Source organism: Tamandua tetradactyla, chromosome 14 (genome assembly GCF_023851605.1).
Source record: "Tamandua tetradactyla isolate mTamTet1 chromosome 14, mTamTet1.pri, whole genome shotgun sequence".
NCBI classification, from domain to species: Eukaryota; Metazoa; Chordata; class Mammalia; order Pilosa; family Myrmecophagidae; genus Tamandua; species Tamandua tetradactyla.
The window spans coordinates 88,753,277-88,774,255 of NC_135340.1; the positions used below are offsets into that span (position 1 = coordinate 88,753,277).

The 20,979-nt window shown below is 38.0% G+C and overlaps 1 protein-coding gene and 1 pseudogene across 8 annotated transcripts in view; one reads left to right on the forward strand and one right to left on the reverse strand.

The window, feature by feature from the left end:
• TDRD9 (tudor domain containing 9) overlaps positions 1–20,979 on the reverse strand; it is a 231,751-nt gene that overhangs the window by 86,765 nt on the left and 124,007 nt on the right. For 5 of the 8 annotated variants that reach the window (XR_013162468.1, XM_077128398.1, XM_077128397.1 and 2 more), the window contains 6 exons: positions 14,449–14,546; positions 4,002–4,133; positions 2,452–2,617; positions 2,298–2,361; positions 2,154–2,217; positions 1,808–1,852 (listed from right to left, as the gene is read on the reverse strand). Coding sequence is in view for 7 of the 8 variants with exons in the window: in XM_077128398.1 (XP_076984513.1) it covers positions 1,808–1,852; positions 2,154–2,217; positions 2,298–2,361; positions 2,452–2,617; positions 4,002–4,133; positions 14,449–14,546 (569 nt within the window). In the remaining variant the exon portion in view is untranslated. Of the gene's footprint in view, positions 1–1,807; positions 1,853–2,153; positions 2,218–2,297; positions 2,618–4,001; positions 4,134–14,448; positions 14,547–20,979 lie in introns of all 8 variants that reach the window. The other 3 variants (XM_077128393.1, XM_077128395.1, XM_077128392.1) reach the window with 1 other exon arrangement.
• LOC143655234 (mirror-image polydactyly gene 1 protein pseudogene) lies at positions 6,663–7,981 on the forward strand (annotated as a pseudogene).

Consider the following 20,979-nt stretch of genomic DNA (forward strand, 5'->3'; position numbering starts at 1 on the left):
TTCAGAAGTAATTCTGCAAAATAAGCGGGAACTTGGCTTACTTTTCCTTAAAAAGGGAAAACTATGTGCAGCTTTAAAAAAACAGTGTTGTTTCTATGCGGATCACTCTGGTGTTGTTAAAGAGTCCATGACAAAACTCAGAGAGCGCCTTCGTGAAAGACAAAAAGAACGAGAGGCGCAACAGGGGTGGTTTGAATCTTGGTTTACTAAGTCTCCCTGGTTGACAACGCTATTATCTGCTCTCGCTGGGCCCTTAACTGTGTTACTTTTAATAATAACTATAAGACCATGTATTCTAAATAAAATTATACAGTTTTTACAGGGGCAGATTAGAAATGTCAAACTAATGCTCATCAGACAACAGTACTCAGTGTTAAATAATCCAGAAAATCTCTAAGATTAGAAATATATACGAAAAGGAGTGGGGAATGTAAAAAGGAATTTTATAAAGCTTAACAGTAGCTAATTTTTCCTGCTTAATTTAGCTATTTATATATATCTTAGCTTCTGAAATATCCAGCAAAAGCATTTGTGTCATTTTGTATTCATGGCTATGCATTTGGTGTGAGTTAAGAATTATAAAGAAAAGAATTATGGGCCCCATCAGGTTGAAAATAAACAATCCGAGACTTTCCCAGGGCAGTTATCTGTTTCTCGCCCTTCCCCCCCCTGACTCCTTGCGCCTAAATCACTTGTAAAACTGTGGCTATCTGCAATAGCCACTCCCATGACTCATGCTCAAGAAATGCTCGCTGTGAAACTGTTAAAAGTGCTTGTTGTAAAGCTGCTCTTATCTGCTTTTTGCAAAACAGCACCTGTGACCCATGCTCGACTCCCACCCCCCTCATCTTACCCCTTTTAAAAACTTTTACAAGCTCAGGCAAGGGGCTCTCTGTTCCTGCGTGTTCAGCGAGCCCCACACATGTGTGGAAAATAAACCCCTTGCGTGTTGCATGAAAAAACGTCTCTTGGAGTCCTCCTTTGCGTGGCAAAATTCTCAAATTCTTACACTATATTCAGGACCAGCTAGAAGGAAAAATCTGAGATGATGGTATGGTAGCCCAAGATAAACTCTGGGATCTGTCCTGTAACTACTTGTTGAAGTGTACTTTGAAAACTATTGCTTTTTTCTTTCTTTGCTTTGTATATATGTTATATTTTACAATATAAAAAGGTTAAAAAAAGATAGCTTAAAGGGGAACTCGCACAATTATCAAATAAAGACATATATAGGCACAGCTAACTTAAATACAAATGTAGATTTATGAACAGCCTTCTGAATCTCTTCAGCTGAGAACCACCATCACCATAATTTCCATGAAACCACAAAACACAGATGAAATGCTAAGAATAAATAAAACGGAAGCAAACAGGTTAAGTTTCTTTTAAACCGTCATTTAAAACTTAGCTGAAAATAGTTAGAGAAAAGGCATCAAGGTTCTTAATTTTGCACAAAACATCCCACCAAGTACCCACAGCTATCAAAAGCACTCAGAGCCACAGAGACTACTGACACTTAAGGAAAATAAATACAAGTTGACATTACAAAACAAGCAGCACAACCCAACTTCAGGCCTAGGTAGCAGTCTTCTGAGAAGTGCTCTCAAGTAGAGGATAAGGGCATGTAAGACATCCTGCAAAGGGTCAGCCCATGCAATAGCCCGGCCTGCTACGATCAGAAAGTCTCAGTGACCTGGGAACCTGAAGCCAAGGTTCACACGCAGCAATTAAACTGAGACTAACAATCCTTAGGGAATCTTCTCTGACCACTCACAGCCATCTACAAAAAAAGAAACAGCCAACCAACCTTTGGATGCCGCAGTTCTCCTCTTTGTCTGCAAGCCTGCCAAGTCTAAAAATAAATAACCCAGAGTTTCAAAATACTTTATTGCTAATTCAACTATTTTTAAAGTCCAATTTCAACACATTTTGGCCACAGAAAAATTTACAAATTTAATGTTTCAATCAACTTCATAAAATTGGACACCCATCCCCACCCTCTTTCTCTAACAGTTTATTTAAGGTCAGACATTAATAAATTAAATAACTTTTACAGAGAAAACATTTTCTTTCTACATCATAGTTTTACAGTATGAACATTTACTAACAATCTGTGGTAGCTGCTGTCAGAGTTTGTGTAACAGAAAACTTACTTTAAATGCCTCAATAAGTGCAATACAGTCACTCTTACTATTTCCAGAGAAATTCACTTTGTTCCTATAAACAGACAACAGAAAGTGTTATCTGACAGTGTTAAAACAAAATGACATTTTAAATAGGAATACTGAACTGAATACCTATATCCATCAAGATGCTGTCTAAAAGGCATTGCAAAAAAATTCTTCAAAGAAAGAGCTGCCGCTAATAATAGAAAAAACAAAGATAATGTTAAGATTTTCAGGGTGGCATTACATAAACTTTTCACTAATACTTCTCTGTTCTTATACTTACCTATAATAAGACATTCATCTAGACATCCAAATACATGCCCAAGGACTATTAGTTTACCAAGTTGCTGATTAACAGGAAGTTGGGCCAAAACTCTTCCCAAGAAAGTCAATTCACCATCATGGGGGTTTTCATCTTCTTTCTGCCCACTAACTGCAAGTGCTCCAACCTTTCAGAAATAAATTACTACTATTAGCAAGAAGTGACTTCTTCACATTCTTTTTTTTAAAAGGAAGGGAGGTTAAAATAGGAAATGAAAACCAAATTTTGATACTAAGAGTCTAAAAGATACTTAGTCTTATAAATGGTCAATGCTACCCCAAAAAAATTTTATTTGCTCTCTGGAACTTAAAATACATTAAAGTTGGATGACAGGAGGTAACATTCAGGCATACTCCCACAAAAGTCTACTTAACTGACAATTAAAGAAATACAGCACGTGCAAAACTAAATAAAAGATCAAACTACCATATTATGGTGGCCACTCACCACAGAAACCTATTAAACTATGTACAGAAAAATAATTTTCTTAATTTTACCAAGCACACTTCACAACAACAGCACTCCAACTTTGAAGGCCCAAAGTGGAATGTCCACAGCCCCTGCCCCTGTGAAAGGTACATAAATGAGGATAGGCCTCATAGCAGGCACTGGCTATGAAGAGCACATCCCAGAGTGGAGGGTCGAACAGGATATGCACGGGGTGTAGAGTCAAAGAATCCTAATGCAGCAGGAGGGTTTCCAGTAACACATTAAGGGTGAGGAACAAAATGAAAGGGTTCTGACAGAAGTGAGGAAAAGACTGGTAAAGCAAGAGTAGGAGAATCGCATCCTATATCTCTACCATCTCTTATCCCACCACTTGCTGCTTGAAACTGGAGAAGACATGGGGTGGGGAAAAGCATTGGAGAAGCACAAGAGTAGAGGTTGTGAATCTGAAAAAGAACACTAACAACGCTGGTCTAGAGCACATGTACAAAATCTGGAATCAAAAGTGAGTCATAGTGTGACTGTGTGATTGTGAAAGCCTTGTGTCTGATGCTCCTTTTGTCTACCTTGTCAACAGACGAGTAGAACATATGGAAGAAAAATAAATGATGGGGGGAACAAATGTTGAAATAAATTTGGTTTGAAATGCTAGTGGTCAATGGAGGTGAGGGGTAAGGGGTATGGTATGTATAATCTTTTTTTTTTCTGTTTTCGTTTTATTTCTTTTTCTGTTGTCTTTGTATTTCTTTTTCTGAATTGATGCAAATGTTCTAAGAAATGATGAATATGCAACTAAGTGATGATATTGTGAATTATTGATTATATATGTAGAATGGAATGATCACATATTAATGTTTTAGTTCATTTGTTAAATTTTTTTAATTAATAAATAATTTTTTTTAAAGTTAGTCATTATACACATTTTGCAAGTAAATGTAAAATACTCACAATAGTGAAAATACCTCAAAGATACTCACATTATGGAATTCAGTTCCCCCTACCAAAAACCCAAAGTAGCCAAACCTTAGCATTTTCCAACACCAATAAACACTGAATAGTCCTACCTCCTTCAGTAGAAGGATGGTGCGTTCTATATCACTCAGACTTGGTGGGGAAAGGGCAGTGGCCAACAGAGCTCTTGGTTCCCCCATGTCAAGTAATTTCACCTTCAATATTGTACTTCCCAATGGACAACGCTGAAAAGAACACAATTTAAATTTAGAAACAAAAGAATAATTAAACCAATTTGCCTATTCACAGAACTAGTGCTTTAGAAAGAGAGGAGCAGAGAAGAAGAGAGAAAGAAAAATAAAGAGGAACAAGAAAGAAAAAAGAGGGACAAGACAGAGAATGAGGAAAAGAGAAGGAAGAAAGAGGAGAAGTAAGAGAAAAAAACAGGAAAAAAGAGAATGAAGAAAGAGAAAACGCAAAGTGAAAGGCAAAAGATAGGCAAGAGAAAGAAGCAAGAAAGAGGAAGAGAAAGTGGGAGAGAGAGAAGAGAAAAAGGAGACTGAAAAGAGAAGAAAGAAAAAAGCCAATCCTAATAAAATGAAAAAAAAAATCAGCATGTAAAAATATTCATACCTTGGAAACCAGCCAGTGGACCCTAAAAAGCATTCTTCTCATCAAAAATTTTACATGTGTTTAATTCCCTAATCAAACACCTGAAACTTAATAAAGAGTGAGCTAGTACTGTCATTTATTGATGAGTATGGTCAGATGTAAGCTTTCTGGAATTAAAATTATACAAAAGTTAAAATTATATTAGACAACCTGATCAATGGACAGAGTAAGACCCTTCAGGGCTTCATCCCTCAAAAAAAAAAAAAAGCTTTGAATGACCAGCAAGAACTGGCAGAAACATCCTTCTTAAAGCTCCAGAAAACCAGTTAAAGGACCACAGTTATAAGGCAAGTGCCAATTCAAGAAAAAAACCACTTAAAAGTGGAAGGATCACCAGGTGCCTTGGCTGGCATCTGCCTCACCCCTCAGGGGCTCAGTGCGGAGTCAGACCATGCTTCCAGTGCAGATACCTGGTTCCATTCGGGAGTGGGCAGAATAACCCTCATCTGCATGCTGGGAGGATGTGTATCTGACCTAATATGTCTGGTGGTGGCTTGAAGACATCTCAGAACATGCCCTATGGGTAGAAGGCAGCTCACCAAACTCTCAGAACGCTGTGGGACAGCAGTCAAGTCATGCTGCCCGGACCAAAGGACTGCTGACTGCAGGACATACACTGCAGTAACCAGGACTCTAAGGAAACTGTTTCCTAGGGAAGAGGAGACAGGTGAATTCCTAGGGCAACATGTCATGACCAGAAAGGATCAAGGAGGCTCCTTTGCTTTGCCCTTAAGCTGTTCTCTAAATTGACTGTATGGATAAGCCCTGAAGGAAAGCAGATCATCTGCAAAAACTGGCAAATGTGACCTCTTTCTTTTTCCCTTTTTGTTAGTTCCAGCATTGAAGGAATGCTCTGTCCTAACACTAGCTGGATTCAAAGAAACAATAGCTGAAAACGTCTCACATTTAATGAAAGACAGGATTATACACATACATGCCATGCTATGTTCTAATCAAACTGTTGAATGACAAAGACAGAATTCTTAAAGCTGTAAGAGAACAAAGTGGCACATAAACAAGAGAGCCTCGATAAGATTAAGTGCCCATTTCTCATCAGAAATCATATAGCCAAGAAGGCAGTGAGAACACATAAAGGGTTGAAAGCAAAAAATTGCCCTCAAAGAATTCTATATCCAGAAAAAAAAAAACATCTTTCAAAAAATGAGGAATCACTTCCAGGAAACTGGAATAAAACAGGTCAAGTTCACCCTTGTTCCAAACAACAGCTAGAGAAGGGACAGAAAAAAGACCAGTAGAGCGATTCCAGGGTGTAAGTGACCTGGGAGGGTCTTCTACACCACATAGGGAGGCCCTGGTTGAAAAAGCAGAAGAACTGAGACACAGAGAACTGGTCAGCTAATGCAAAGAGCCTAGTGAGTCCATTTCCAGACAGAGGCCCAGAGCCGTCAGGAGTGCATGGACTGGGAGACAGGGACAAGGCAACACCAGCATAGAGTCCCTGATCCATTCATTTGCCTGTACTTGCAATCTGTTAAGGCACTGTTGTGTCCCTCCCATTGCCCCACATCCTTTTCCATACCCATCCCGCAAATACAAAGCTTTAGACTACTGAAGGAAATCAACATTCAAAGTAATCCTATCAAGATATTTACAAGCCGTGAAGACAACAGAAGACCACTAATCATATGCAAATACAGACAAGATACAGCCCAGTCTAATGACCAAATTAAAACATGAGAGGAGACACACACTTTGCAACAACTAATCAAAGATGTACACATAACTTTGCTAAATATAATCAGTGGGACGGCTAATAACAAAAAGGAGATCAAGAAGACACTAGAAGTGCATAAAGAGGTATCAAAGAATAAACAGAAAAAGAGCAGAAAACATGGAGATTAAAGATGCTGTAGGCCAAATCAAAAATATACCAGAGAGGTAAGTGGGTGGCTGGGAGGATGGGGCTGCCAAAGAAGGGTAGAGTGGGCATTGAACTGCCCTGGAATTTCCGGTCTCAGCCTCCCCGGAGAAGGGGCCGCTCGGAAGATACACCCAAGGGATGTTTGCAGCCTGGGGTGATGGGGCGTACTCGAAACCTTCAAATATTGGAGCAAAATCCAGAAACATTGCCAGAGCAAACAAGAACAGAAGTACAAATGGAGGAATGGTCAAAAGGTATAATCCATATAGGGAAAAACAAAAGTACGCAACCAGATGAGCTACTGACTATGAATTCTGCTGAAAGCATGCATCAGATATTCAGGGAATTAGTTAATGAAGCCACATATGAGGATGCAGAACTGCCAGGGCAGATGATCAAGGAATTCTCAGGTCATCAGTTCTTATCCAAATGATGAAACAGCTTATTGCGCTACTGAAAAACCCAACCTTATGGAGCATAGAAATAATGATTTGCATTACAAATTCCTGATTCCTTGTCAAATTAGTTCAGACTTAAATAAAGAGAAGACAGTAGCACTTCTAAAAGAATTGGACATTCTCAGAATAAGCAATAAAATGCATCAAGAAAAAGTGACAATAGAATATAAAGAACAGAGAAAACTAAAGCTTAAGCTGGAACTCCAAGAGAAAGCAACTGAAGCTAAAATTGCTGAAAAGACATCAGTTCTGGTTGAAGAAGTGTATTTTGCACAGAGGGAATGTGAGGATCTATTATGTCTAGACCGCAATTAGCCAATGAGGAGAGAGGGGTGACGCTATTGCAAGAGTCAAGCATATGGAAATGTCTCTAAAAGTGCTAGAAAATATTAACACTGAAGAAAATTATATGACATTACAGGAATTACTGAACAGAATAAACAACGTAGACACAGGGATAGCTATTCAGCAGAATGGAACTATAGTTGTGGATAGAATCAATAAGACCAAAGAATGTAAAAAGAGAATAACTGCAGAAGAAATGAATGCAGTGATAGAAGAATGGAATGCTGCTTTGTCTCAGTGCAAACACCTAGAGCAGGAGCTTCATTATCTGAAAGAGCAGAACCAGACTTCAGCAAACAACATGAGACATCTGACTGCTGAAAACAATCAAGAACATGCTCTGAAGGCAAAGCTGTTATCTATGCAACAAGCTAGAGAAACTGCAGTTCAACAATACAAAAAACTAGAAGAAATCCAGACACTTCGTGTTTACTAGAGTTTGCACAAATCTTCATCCCAAGAAGAAAATCTGAACGATCAGTTTAACCACACTCTTAATACTTATAAAGAAGCTTTAAAAAACAGAGAGAACGTTGTTTCCCTCACTCAACAACAAAATGGGGAACAGGCTATCCAACTGCAACAAGCTCTGACAGAGCGGGCAAACATGGAATTACAGCTTCACCATGACACAGAGGCCTCTCAAGTGGCCAATGAAAAAGTCCCTGAGGTGGAAAGGCTGGTGGACGTCCTGAGGAAGAAGGTGGGAACAGGGACCACTAGGACCATGATCTGACTGAAAAAAACGACAATCTGGGGAAGCAATCCCATCTGATAACCAGGCTGCTTCATTCAACACTGAGTAAACACTGAAGCCTTAACTCAGCAAACAGCTGTTGGAAGTGGGACACCCCAACCACATTCCATGCCGAGATAAAATCAAATCACAAATGTTTAACCACTTTGCTGCTGACTTGAGTTATTTATCCAAATATATTAACTCTACAGACTTCTACCATTGGGTAGTTATAGGGTTGCAGCTTGTTTTGTAGCTATTTTATATCCCAATGCATTATAATATAGATTTTTATTTATAAAGGTTTATAAATAAAGATTTGTAAGTACAAGAGACAGTTACAGAAATACGGTAAATTTGGTCAGCAACATAGCTTCAAATACAGCTCTTTTAGAATCAAATGCAGCAAAGTAAATACTGTCAAAACTTTAACCCACTATGTTAGGTCAAAACTTCAAATAAATGCATATTTCAAAAAAAAAATACATATATATATATATATACCAGAGACATACAACTGCAGATTTGAAGAGGCAGAAGAAAGAATAAGTGAACTAAAGTACAGGAAAACTGATTTTGAATATATAAAAGCACAAATGACAAAAAAAATGGAAAATTTTGAATTGGATCTCAGGGAAATGATATAGACAAAGGAAAGCACACAAATGTAAGAATTAAGGTTGTCCTAGAAGGACAAGAGTAAAGGGTTAGGAAGATTAGTGGAGAATATAATGGGGAAAACTTCCCAACTTTTATAAAAGACTTAAACATGCTAATCAAAGAAGTCAAACAAACTCCCAGTAGAATAAATCCAAATAGGCCTACCCCAAGACACACACTAATCAGTCTGTGAAATGCTGAAGAGAAGTAGAAAATCCTGAAAGTGGCAAGAAAAACAACAATTTACTACATACAAGGGAAATCACTTAAGACTGAGTTTGGACTGGCACCATGCAGGTGAGAAGGCAGTGGTATGATATATTTAAATCCTGAAAGAGAAAGATTTCCAGCCAAGAATCCTGTACCCAACCAAACTATCCTTTAAAACTGAGGGAGAAATAAAATAAACAAAACAAAACAAAACAAACCTGAGGGAGAGATCAAAATTCTCACAAAGGCTGGGTGCATATGTCAACAAGAGACCAGCTCTACAAGTTCTGCTAGCTGAAAAAACAAAAGACAGAAGAGTGTGGTCTGGAGAACCTTTTTCCTTTTTTCTATTTTGTTAGTTCCAGCATTTAAGTAATGCTCTGTCCTAATACTAGCTAGATTCAAAGAAATAACAGCTGAAACCAATAAAGATAATCTAAGAGATAAAAGGAAATAGGGAAAAGAACATATAGATCTGAAAAATAAAATCCAAAGGATAAATGGTGGATTCAAGAAATGCCTTTTCAGTAATAACTTTGAATGTTAACAAACTAAACCTACCAAACTAAACCTACCAATTAAAAGATACAGATTGGCAGGACAGATTGAGAAATATAATCCAGCTATATGCTGCTTACAAGAGACTCATCTTAGACACAAGGATACAAATAGATTGAATGTGAAAGGATGGAAAAAGATGTTCCATGCAAGCTGTAACTGAAAGAAAGCAGAAGTAGCTATACTAATATTGGACAAAATAGACTTTAAATGTAAAGATATCATAAGAGACAAAGAAGGTGCTGATTGTATATGTAGAATGGAATGATATGTTAATATTTTTGTTTGTTGTTAATTTTTTTAATTAATAAGAAAAAAAAAGAGACAAAGAAGGACACTATGTATTAGTAAAGGGGACAACTAACCAAGAAGAAATAACTTCATAAATGTCTATGCTCTCAATCAAGGAGCACCAAAGTACATGAGACAGACACTGGCAAAACTGAAAGGAATGATAGATGTTTCAATAATAATAGTCGGAGACTTCAATACACCACCCTCCTCTATAGAAAGAACAACCAGACAGAGAATCAAGAAGGTAACAGAGAACTTATACAACCCGATAAATTAATTAGTCATAACAGACATATAGAGGTCATTACACCCCAGAACATCAGTATACACATTTTTCTCAAGTGCTCATGGAACATTCTCCAGGATAGATCATATTCTGGGGCACAAAACAGGTCTTTATAGATTTAAAAACACTGACTTAATTCAAAGCACTTTCTCTGATCACAATGGAGTGAAGCTGGATATCAATAACCTCCAAAGAATGGGAACTTTCACAAGTATATGGAGATTAAATAACACACTCTTAAACAACGAGTGGGTCAAAGAAGAAATTGCTAGATATAGCAGCAGCTATCTGGAGACTAATGAAAATGGGAATACAACATATCAGAACTTATGGGATGTGGCAAAGGCTGTGTTGAGAGGGAAAGTTATTGCCCTAAATGCCTGTATTAAAAAAAAAGAAAGAGCAAAGATTGAGGACTTCACTGCTCACTTGGAAGAACTTGAGAAAGAACAGCAAACTAATCCCAAAGCAAATAAAACAAGACAAATAAAGAGTAAAGCAGAGCTAAATGAACGAGAGAACAAAAGAACAGTAGAAAGAATCAATAAAATCAAAAGTTGGCTCTATGAGAAAAACAATAAAACTGATAGGCCACTAGCAAGGCTGACATAGAAAAAAGAGAGAGGTGCAAATAAAATCAGAAATGAGAAGGGCTATGTTACCACAGACCCTGAAGAAATAAAAGAAGTCATAAGAGGATATTGTGAACAACTATTCACCAACAAACTAGACAACTTAAATGAAATGGACAAATTCCAAGATACACACAAATTAGCTACACTGACTCAAGAAGAAACAGATGATCTCAAAAAAGTAATCACAAGTAAAGAGATTCAATCATTCATCAAAAATCTTCCTACAAAAGAAAATCCCAGGCCCAAATGGCTTCACAGGGGAATTTTACCAAACATTCCAAAAATAACTAACACCAATCCTGCTCAAACTTTTCCAAAAATTTGAGGAAAAAGGAATACTACTTAATCCATTTTATGAAACTAACATAACTTCAATACCAAAATCAGGTAAAGATGCTACAAGAAAGGAAAACAAGAGACCAACTCCCTAATGAACACAGATGCAAAACTTCTCAACAAAATATTAGCAAATAAGACCCAACAGCACATTAAAAGAATTACACACCACAACAAAATGGGGTTTATACTAAGAATGCAAGGATGGTTCAACAAAAAAATCGGTTAACATAATAAAGCAAATTAACAAATCAAAAGGGAAAAATCATACCATCTCAGCTGATGCTGAAAAAGCACTCCACAAAATCCAACATCCTTTTCTAAAAACACTTCAAAAGGTAGGAATCAAAGGTAACTTCCTCAACATGATAAAAGGCATATATGAAAACCCATAGCTAGCATCGTACTCAATGGTGAGAGGCTGAAAGTTTTCCCCCTAAGATTGGGAATGAGACAAGGATGCCCTCTGCCACCACTATTATTCAACATTGTACTAGAAGTTCTACCAAGAGCAATCAGGCAGGAAAAAGAAATAAAAGGCATCTAAATTGGAAAGGAAGAAGTAAAACTCATTATTTACAGATGACATGATACTATACTTGGAAAATCCGAGAAATCTACAACAAAGTTACTCAAGCTAATGAACAAATTCATCAAGGTGGCAAGTATAAAATTAATGTAAAAAAATAAGTAATGTTTTCATACACAAGTAATGACCTAACCAAGGAGTCAATTAAGGAAAAAATTCCATTCAAAATTGCAACTGAAAGAATCAAGTATCTAGGAATGAATTTAACCAGGGACATAAAGGATTTGTACACAGAGACTACATAGCATTGTTGAAAGATATCAAAGAAGATCTAAATAGGTGGAAAGATATTCCCTGCTCATGGACATGAAAGTTAAATGAAGTTAAGATGTAATTTGTACTGAAACTGATCTACAGATTCAATGCAGTACCATCAAAATTCCATCAACCTTTTCAATAAACAGGCATGGGAGAACTGGATATCAATAGCTAAAGGAATGAAAACAGACCCTTACCTTACACCCTATATAAAAATTAACTCAAATTGGATCGAATACCTAAATATAAGAACCAGTGTCATAAAGCTCCGAGAAGAAAATGTAGGGAAACATCTTCAAGACCTAGTTATAGGAGGTAGCTTCCTAAACTTTATACCCAAAGCACAAGCAACAGAAAAAAAAAATAGATAAATGGGAACTCCACAAAATCAAATACTTTCGCACCTCAAAAGACTTCATCAAAAAGGTAAAGAAGCAGCCAACTCAATGGGAAAAAATATTTGAAAATCACATCAGACAAAGGTTTGATATCCTGTATATATAAAGAAATCATACAACTCGACAACAAAAGAACATGCAATCAAATTATAAGGTGGGCTAAAGATATGAATAGACATTTTTCTGAAGAACAAATACAGATGGCTGAAAAGCACATGAAGAGATGTGCATTCTTATCAGCTACAAGGAAAATGCAGATGAAGACTACAATGAGATACCATCTCACAGCTATATCAATGGCTGCTATTAAACAAACAGGAAACTACAAATGTTGGAGAGGATGTGGACAAATTGGGACACTTATACACTGCCATTGGGAATGTATAATGGTGCAGCTGTTATGGAAGACAGTCTGGCAGTTTCTCAGAAAACCATATATCCAGTTGCCCTATGACCCAGCAATACTCACTATACACCTAGAAAAGCTGAAAGCAGTGACATGGACATTTGCACATGGACTTTCATAGCAGCACTATTCAAAATAGCCAAAAGATGGAAACAGTCCAAGTGCCCATCAACAGAAAAGTATATAAACAAAATGTGGTATATACATACAATGGAATCATGCAGCAATAAGAGGAAATGATATTTTGAACCACATGACAAGATGGATGAGCCTTGAGGACACCATGCTGAGTGAAATGAGTCAGAAACAAAAGGACAGATAGTGTATGATTCCACTTTTATGCGCATGGTAAAGGTAAAATCAGAGGCTTGTAAAACAGAATATAGGGGATCTAGAGATACACAGAAGCTTGAGATGGGAGAATAGTTTGCTAATGAGGTTGAATTTACTGTAAGGGAATAGACAGAAGTGAAGGTTGTTCACTAGTGAGTCTATAAGTAAAATTACCATATTGATGGTGAACATGAATGAAAGGGGTTGTATACACTCATGTGTCCCACTGATTAATACTACAAATATAAATAAGTTCTCTCAAGAAAAAAAAATGAAGAATTAAAACACTGCCAGATTAACATCCAAAATCTATAACCATTAAGTTTGCTTTGATACCAGCTTAATTTCAATAACATCAGTAAACTATGCCCTATACCCTTGTGTACCTTTACAGTTCTTGTTACCAATTATATATTTATACATTTTGAGTTCAAAACCATTGATTTATTATGTTTTATGCATTTGCCTTTTAGATCTTATAGGAAGTAAAAAGTGGAGTTAAATATCAAAGTTAGACAACTGACTGAAGCCTTGTGAAGAAGTAAACACTTAGGATACTAAATTTAAGCCCCACGGCAATCACAAAGAAAATCACAGAGACAGAAAGTAGAATGCAGGTTAAAAGGGGTGGATGGCAGAATCAATGGGAGGAGTTAAGGCAAAATGAGTGAGGGCTTCTTTCTGGAGTCAGGAAAGTTCTAGTAATAGATGATGGTGAGGGTACTGCAATATTGTGAATGTAATTAATCCTGCAGAATGGTGTACTTGGAGGTGTTGGGATGGGAAGATTTATCGTATATATGTTTCCACAATAAAAAAAAAAAGAATGAGCAATTAAAGAAACAATGAAAATTCAATGTAGTACATGATAATGGATTAGATTAAGAATGAAGGAGAGGGGCGGGCCGCGGTGGCTCAGCGGGCAAGAGTGCTTGCCTGCCATGCCAGAGGACCCCGGTTCGATTCCCAGCCCCAGCCCATGTAAAAAACAAACAAACAAACAAAAAATAATAAAATAAAATAAATACTTTAAAAAAAAAAAAAGAATGAAGGAGAAAAGGCTCAAGGGGACATTATTGGATCATTAGAAAAAATGAATTACAGAATATAAGCTTCATATCAACCCTAAATCTCTTGAACTTGATAACTGCACTTAAGGTGATTACATAAGTGAATAACTTTGTTCATAAGAAATGTACATGGAAGTATTATGTGTTCAAGGAATGTAATGCGTACAACCTGCCCTCAAATGTTCAGGAAACACCAGGAAAGAAAGAAATACGACAAAAGTGGGAAAATGTTAAAATTGATGGATCTGGGTATCTCGGTAGTGGGGTGGGTTTATGTTGGATTTTCTGTGTATGGGTTTTGAATTATTTTTGCAACTGTCCTATAAATTTGAAATTGTTTCAAAATAAAAAGTTTTTAAAAATTCTATCACTCAAGACTGTTCAGTAAAAGTCTATATTAGAAACTAACTTTGAAAAAGAGAAAAGCTGATTACCAACATCTCAGGAATGGCACGGTCTGGGATGGAGTTGTTCCAGAAATCTTTGTGAACTAGTCTGTAACAGTAGCCTTTTGCTACTCGTCCAGCGCGGCCTTCACATGTGAAAATGGAAAACACCATTTGTCATTAATTACTATGAGGTTCACATTTATTTCAGAATAGCACATTAAATAGTAATGATGAAAAACCTTTGTTATCTTTTACCAGATAAAGTGAGTAAAAAATTTCTTTAGAATAAGTGTTAGAGGTCATCTAATATATACAGATTAAGTACAGATTTTTACTCTGATTTACCTTATAAAATCCAATGTATATTTCTAAAGAAAACAACTTTGGCCCCAATATTCAAGAGAAACCAAAACATTTTACACAACCCATATTAACTGCAAATAATACCAGTAAAAATGCAGAAGTTACCAAAGGAAAAATACTGAGCCCAGCACTGAAGAGCTGCGGTTCACCCAGTGAGGTGTGGGGGCTCCAGAGAGGCAAAGGGGCTGTTATATCTGCTAATGCTAGGCCTGGCTTCCACCTATACTAAACCCTCAGCATTAGCACCTCCCAGATGGGAGCTTGGCATTAAATGGGTCAGGACCTGCAAAGAGCTTAGAACCAAGTCTGGCACACTCAGGCCATAATATAAGCTGCTATTTTCTGATGACTTGTAGAGATTCTTTTATCACAAAAGGTACTAAAAGCTCCTAAAGAGAGAAAGCATTGTGTGTTGTAACTAATACTCAACTTGAAAAAGAATTGGGTGGTTTAGAAGGTAATAGGAAGCCCGGAGGACACATTCCTCTACAACCAATGAACCAGGGGAGACCCAGGCAAAGTTTGGGAACCTACCCCTTTCCTGAGCAGAGGAAGATGGCTGGAGGCCGGGAAGGTCTGGACCTTGTTCTTCCCACTCCCTCTCCATCCCCATAGGAGTCCCATCGTCACCAAGGGACTAGGGGGCATGTGCCGGCCCCACCACCACCACTGCTCCCCCGCCTTATAGGGGGATATACAGGATTGTCTACACAGAAAATCCAAAGGTATCCACAAAAAACTCCTAGAATTAATTAGTGAATTTAGCAAGGTCACTGGGCACAACATAAACATATGGAAATCAAAATCTAAAACACAAGGCCATTTATAATCACTCACAAAAAAGGAATAACAAAAATCTAATGAAACACATATAGGGTCTGAAGGAAAATTACAAAATGCTGATAAAGAAATCAAAGATCTAAATAAATGGAGAGACATACAGTATTCAGGGACTGGAAGACTCAACACAGGAAATATGTCAATTATCCACAAACTGATTGATAGGTCGAACACAATTCCTATCAACAACACAACAAGATTTTTTTTTTAAGATATAGACAAACATTCAAATATCTATACAAAATGCAAAGGACTCAGAATAGCTAAAATGATTTTCGGAAAAAAAGTCACTTTTTTTTACATCATTTAATATGTTGAGATGTCTTCATGCACCATACTGTCCATCCAAAGTACACAATCAATAGCTTACAATATCATTACACAGTCGTACATTCTTCACCATGATTATTTTTAGAACATCTGCATCACTCCAGAAAAATATAAAGGAAAAAAACATACGTCCCATACCCCTTTACCCCTCCTTCTCATTGACCACTAGTATTGCAATCTACCCAATTTTTTACCCCTATCCCCCCGCCTATTATTTATTTGCTGTCCTTAATTTTTTACTCATCTGTCCATACCCTAGAAAAAGAGAGCATCAGACACAAAGTTTATCACATTTTAAAAGCTATACAGTTATACAGTCGTCTTCAAGAATTAAAGCTACTGAATCTGTTGAACTGTGTTCCAAAAGCCTTGATTTTTGAAGAGGACTGTATAAGTATAAAGCTTTTACAATGTGACTTTGTGATTGTGAAAACCTTGTGTCTGATGCTCCTTTTATCCAGGGTATGGACAGATGAGTAAAAAAAAATAAGGATAAAAAATAAATAGGGTGGCGCGACAGTGGCTCAAAGGCAGAATGCTCACCTGCCACGCTATAGACCCAGGTTCAATTCCTGGGGCCTGCCCATACAAAATAATATATAAATAAATAATAAGGGGAAATAAAGGGTAAAAACTGGATAGATTGAAATACTGTGGGCCAATGAAAAGTAGAGGTAAAGGGTATGGGACACATGAGTTCTTTTTTTTATCTTTTTGTTTCTTTTTCTGGAGTGATGCAAATGTTCTAAAATGATCATGGTGAAGAATACACAATTACGTAATAATATTGTGAGCCACTGATTGTATAATATGTTTGGACTGTATGTGCATGGCTATTTCTCAAAAATGTTTTAAAAAAAGAAAGAAAGAATGAATTAAGGCTACCGGAACACAGTTCAACAGTTTCAGCTATGTCCCCCTCTAGCTACTTCAATATACCATAAACTAAAGAGGAATATCTATATAATGCTCCAGGATAACCTCTCGACTCTGTCTGAAATTTCTCAGCTACTGAAACTTTATTTTGTCTCATTTCTCCCTCTCCCCTTTTGGTCAAGCAGGCTTCCTCAATCCCATGATGCTGGGTCCCAGTTCATTCCCAGTAGTCTTGTCCCACACTGCCAGGGAAATTTATACCCCTGGGAGTCATAACAGAGAATCTGGGAATTCAGTGGGGGAGAGCCACACCAAAACATCCAAAGGAATTTTCTACAAAGGTACAAAGGCACTTCGACAGCAAAGAATCAATGGTGTGGGAGCAACTGGCATCTACAGGCAAAGAAATGAACCATGACTTATACTCATATACCTCAAACAAAAATTAATTCAAAAGGGATCATGGATGTAAATGTAAACATAAAACTACAAAGCTTTCAGGAAAAAATCAAGACCCACTGCTATGTCTAGGAGAAAAGTTCTTAGACTTCACACCAAAAGTATAATCCATAAAAGGAAAAATTGGCAAATTGAACCTCATCAAAACTTAAAATTTTTCTCTGTGAAAGAGGAGGAAAATACAATCAAACCAACCACATACACAGTTAAAGGATTATTATCTAGCATGTATAAAGAAATCTCAAAACTCAACTATAAAAAAACAAACCCAACTCAAAAGACATGAACAAGCATTCACCAAAGAAGATGAACAGATTGCAAATAAGCACATAAAATGATATTCAACATCATTAGCCATTAGGGAAATGTAAATTAAATCACAGAGTGGCATTATTACATTCACATTAAAATGGCTAAAATAAAAACACTGCTAATACCAAATGCTGGCAAGAATGTGGATAAGGCAGATCTCACACACTGCTAATGGAAACATAAAACGGTATGGCCTCTGTGCAAACTGAGTTTGGCTATTTCTTGTAAAACTAAACACCCACTCACCCCATCAGCCAACAATTGTACTTCTGGGCATTTAAGTCGGAGAAATGGAGACAAATATGTACACAAAGACTTGTACATAAATATTTATAGCCAATTTATTTGCAATAGCCAAAAATTGAAAAGAAATAAATGTTCAGTAGGTGAATGGTAAACAAACTCTGGTACAACCACATAATGGGAAACTATTCAGCAGGAGGAAAGTAACAAACTACTGACCACTTGATGGACTTTAAGTTAAGTGAAAGACGACCACCATAATAGGTAAGATACCGTTTACTGAATGAACAACCTCCAAAACAACCTAACCACAGCACTAGGGAACAGAACAGTGGTAGCCAGAGACCGCAGCAGGGAGGGTGGTATGACTAAAAACGGATCCCAGGGCAATCCTCTGCAGTGACAAAACAGTTCTATGCACTGCCTGTGGCAGTGGTCACATGACCCTCCACCTGGGACCAAAAGGGCACAGAAGCACATATGTACATGAGTACATATAAAACTAGCAGTCTAATTAACAGTCTGTACCAAAGTCACGTTAGTGGTTTTGATATTGTACTACAGTTATATGCCACTGCAGGAGGAAGGTTCAAGAGACTCTACGTACCATTCCTGCAACTTCCTGTAGGGGAACATTTTGAAAAATTTTTTTCTATTCGAAGAAATTCTGAATAAAAATTTGACAAGTATGAAAGAACACACAAAGAAGACTCCTATAATCCTAACACTGAACCAAAGATTATCACTTTGAACATTTTTGTGTATTTATTTCCAATCACTATTTCTAAGCATAGGTTTTGGGGATATTTGTTGTGTTGGGGTAGGGAAAGGAGGTAAAATATGAGGTGACTGATATCATTTTTTACTTAACTTTCTCACAACACATAACTAGACACAGGCTTTTTCAAAACTGATGAGAAACGTTAGATGCCCTTATTTTAATGGTTAATCACTTCCTTAAATCTTCTCTAGGCCAATCATTTCAAGAGAAGAAGAGAGGCAAGAACTGAAGATGAGGATGGGAGCCAGGGGGCCTCCTGGCATAGCTGCTGTGTCCCTGCTGCCCAGAACGTTAATATTCCCATAATGCACGGGAGTCACGAGGGTTGGTGGAGGGGCTGCAACACTCAGAAGAACACCTGGCACTCAGTAACCATTCAACACATGCTGCCTTTATTATTTTTTAATGGGATAGAGTTAGCACCACCATTCAAGAGGAAATTCAACTGTTTGGGATGGTCCTTCACCCACCCCGCCTGCAAAATGCGCCAACAGAATACAAGTCATTTCACTGCCTATACCAAGCTCCCTGTGCCAAGTGAGTACAGCACCTCTCTGAGGTGTGCCTTGAATTCACCTCCACTATGATCAAAATGTCCCTTCCACTGAGCTGAGTACGGCCCTGTACCTCCACCCAGCCACCCCAGGAATACAATGTGAGGGGGTGACAGCAGATGGTATACCTCCTGCAGAGCCAGTTTACAAAAATAGCCCTGGAGATGTCAAAGCTGGATAGACAGAGAATTAGAAAGGATTATCAAAAAGTAACAAAAGGAGAGAGGAGCCAAGATGGCGGCTTTAGTGAGGAATGGGATTTAGTTCCTCCTCCAAAATAGTTACTAAATAGCCAGAAACAGTACAAAACAACTCCTGGGGCCATGTCAGTGACCGGACACACACCATACCCCTGGTCTGGACCAGCTGCAAGCCTACCCAGAACCATGAGTTTCCCGAGCCCTGGCTGCCGGTGCCCCTCACCCACAGGCTACTTCCCAGAGGGGAAAGGAAAGGGACTGTAACAGCAGTAGGGGCTGGGACCAAACAAACTCCAATTGTGGAATTAATTAACAAATTCTGACTCCTAAAATTAGGCCCCTAGTTCAGCTGAACCTTGAGGGAAAGCAGAGGTCACTGGTTTTTGCCCCAGGCGCAGAGGGGGCAGGGCTGACATAAAAAAAAAAAAAAGATTTTTTTTGGATCTGAAAAGGTCTGGGAAAGGAGGGGGCACATAGGACCTGGAGATACAAGAGCAACATATCAACTTCAGCTCTTGATTGGCAAACCCAAAGAATGGGGTCCTGCTCTGAAAAGGATTTTTTTCTCTTTTGTTGCTATGTTTCTATGGCTTGATTACTCTTTGGATACAGCTGCAAGGCTTCTTAGACTCCACTGCCCCAGGCATAAGCAGAAACAGGCTTGTTTGAGAGTTTGTCTAGAGGCTGTGCCTTCCCCAGGAGAGGGGTGCGGCCCAGCTCAGGTGGAATCCCTCCCTCAAGCAGTTCAGACCCCAGGGTCCGGAAAGGGGAAATGATTAAAGCCAGCCTACGACCTCTCCTCTGTCTTCACCACACCCCCAGCAGGGAGTGTCTGCTGAAGTTAAAGGTACCATATCACCTTATGCTGGTGGGACCTGTAGGCAGACAAGCACCACATACTGAGCAAAGGTAGGAAAAATGCACAGTCCAGAGACTTCATAGGAAAACCTTTTAATCTGCTGGGTCTCACCCTCAGGGAAAACTGATGCAGTTGACTCTTTCCTCCTGACAGGAGACAAGTTTGGTCTGGGAAAATCTGACTGGGGTCTATAATACCTAAGCAGACCCTCCTAAGGGGTGGGGGAAAGGGACCATACAGGCAGGGCAAAAAACAAACAAACAAAAAATTCTGGTCTATTAAACAAAACCTAAGCTAGAGGACTAGAATAAACTGAACTGAATGTCAAAGAACAGATAGACAACGAAGTCATCCAGCAAGAAAACCCTAGGTAAAAAAAAAAGTGAAAACAATCTCCAGAATAAACTAATAAAGGAAATTAAATGCCTAGATGCCAGCAAAAAATAATGAATCACACTAGGAAAATTAAAGAAATGGCCCAGTCGAAGGAACACATCAACAATTCAAATGAGATACAGGAGTTGAAACAATTAATTCAGAATGTTCGAACAGACATTGAAAACCTTATCAAAAATCAACTCAATGAATTGAGGGAGGATATAAAGAAGGCAAGGAATAAACAAAAAGAAATCGAAAGTCTGAAAAAACAAATCACAGTACTTATGGGAATGAAAGGCACAGTAGAAGAGATGAAGAAAACTACGGAAACCTACAATGTCAGATTTCAAGAGGCAGAAGACAGTATAAGTGAACTGGAGG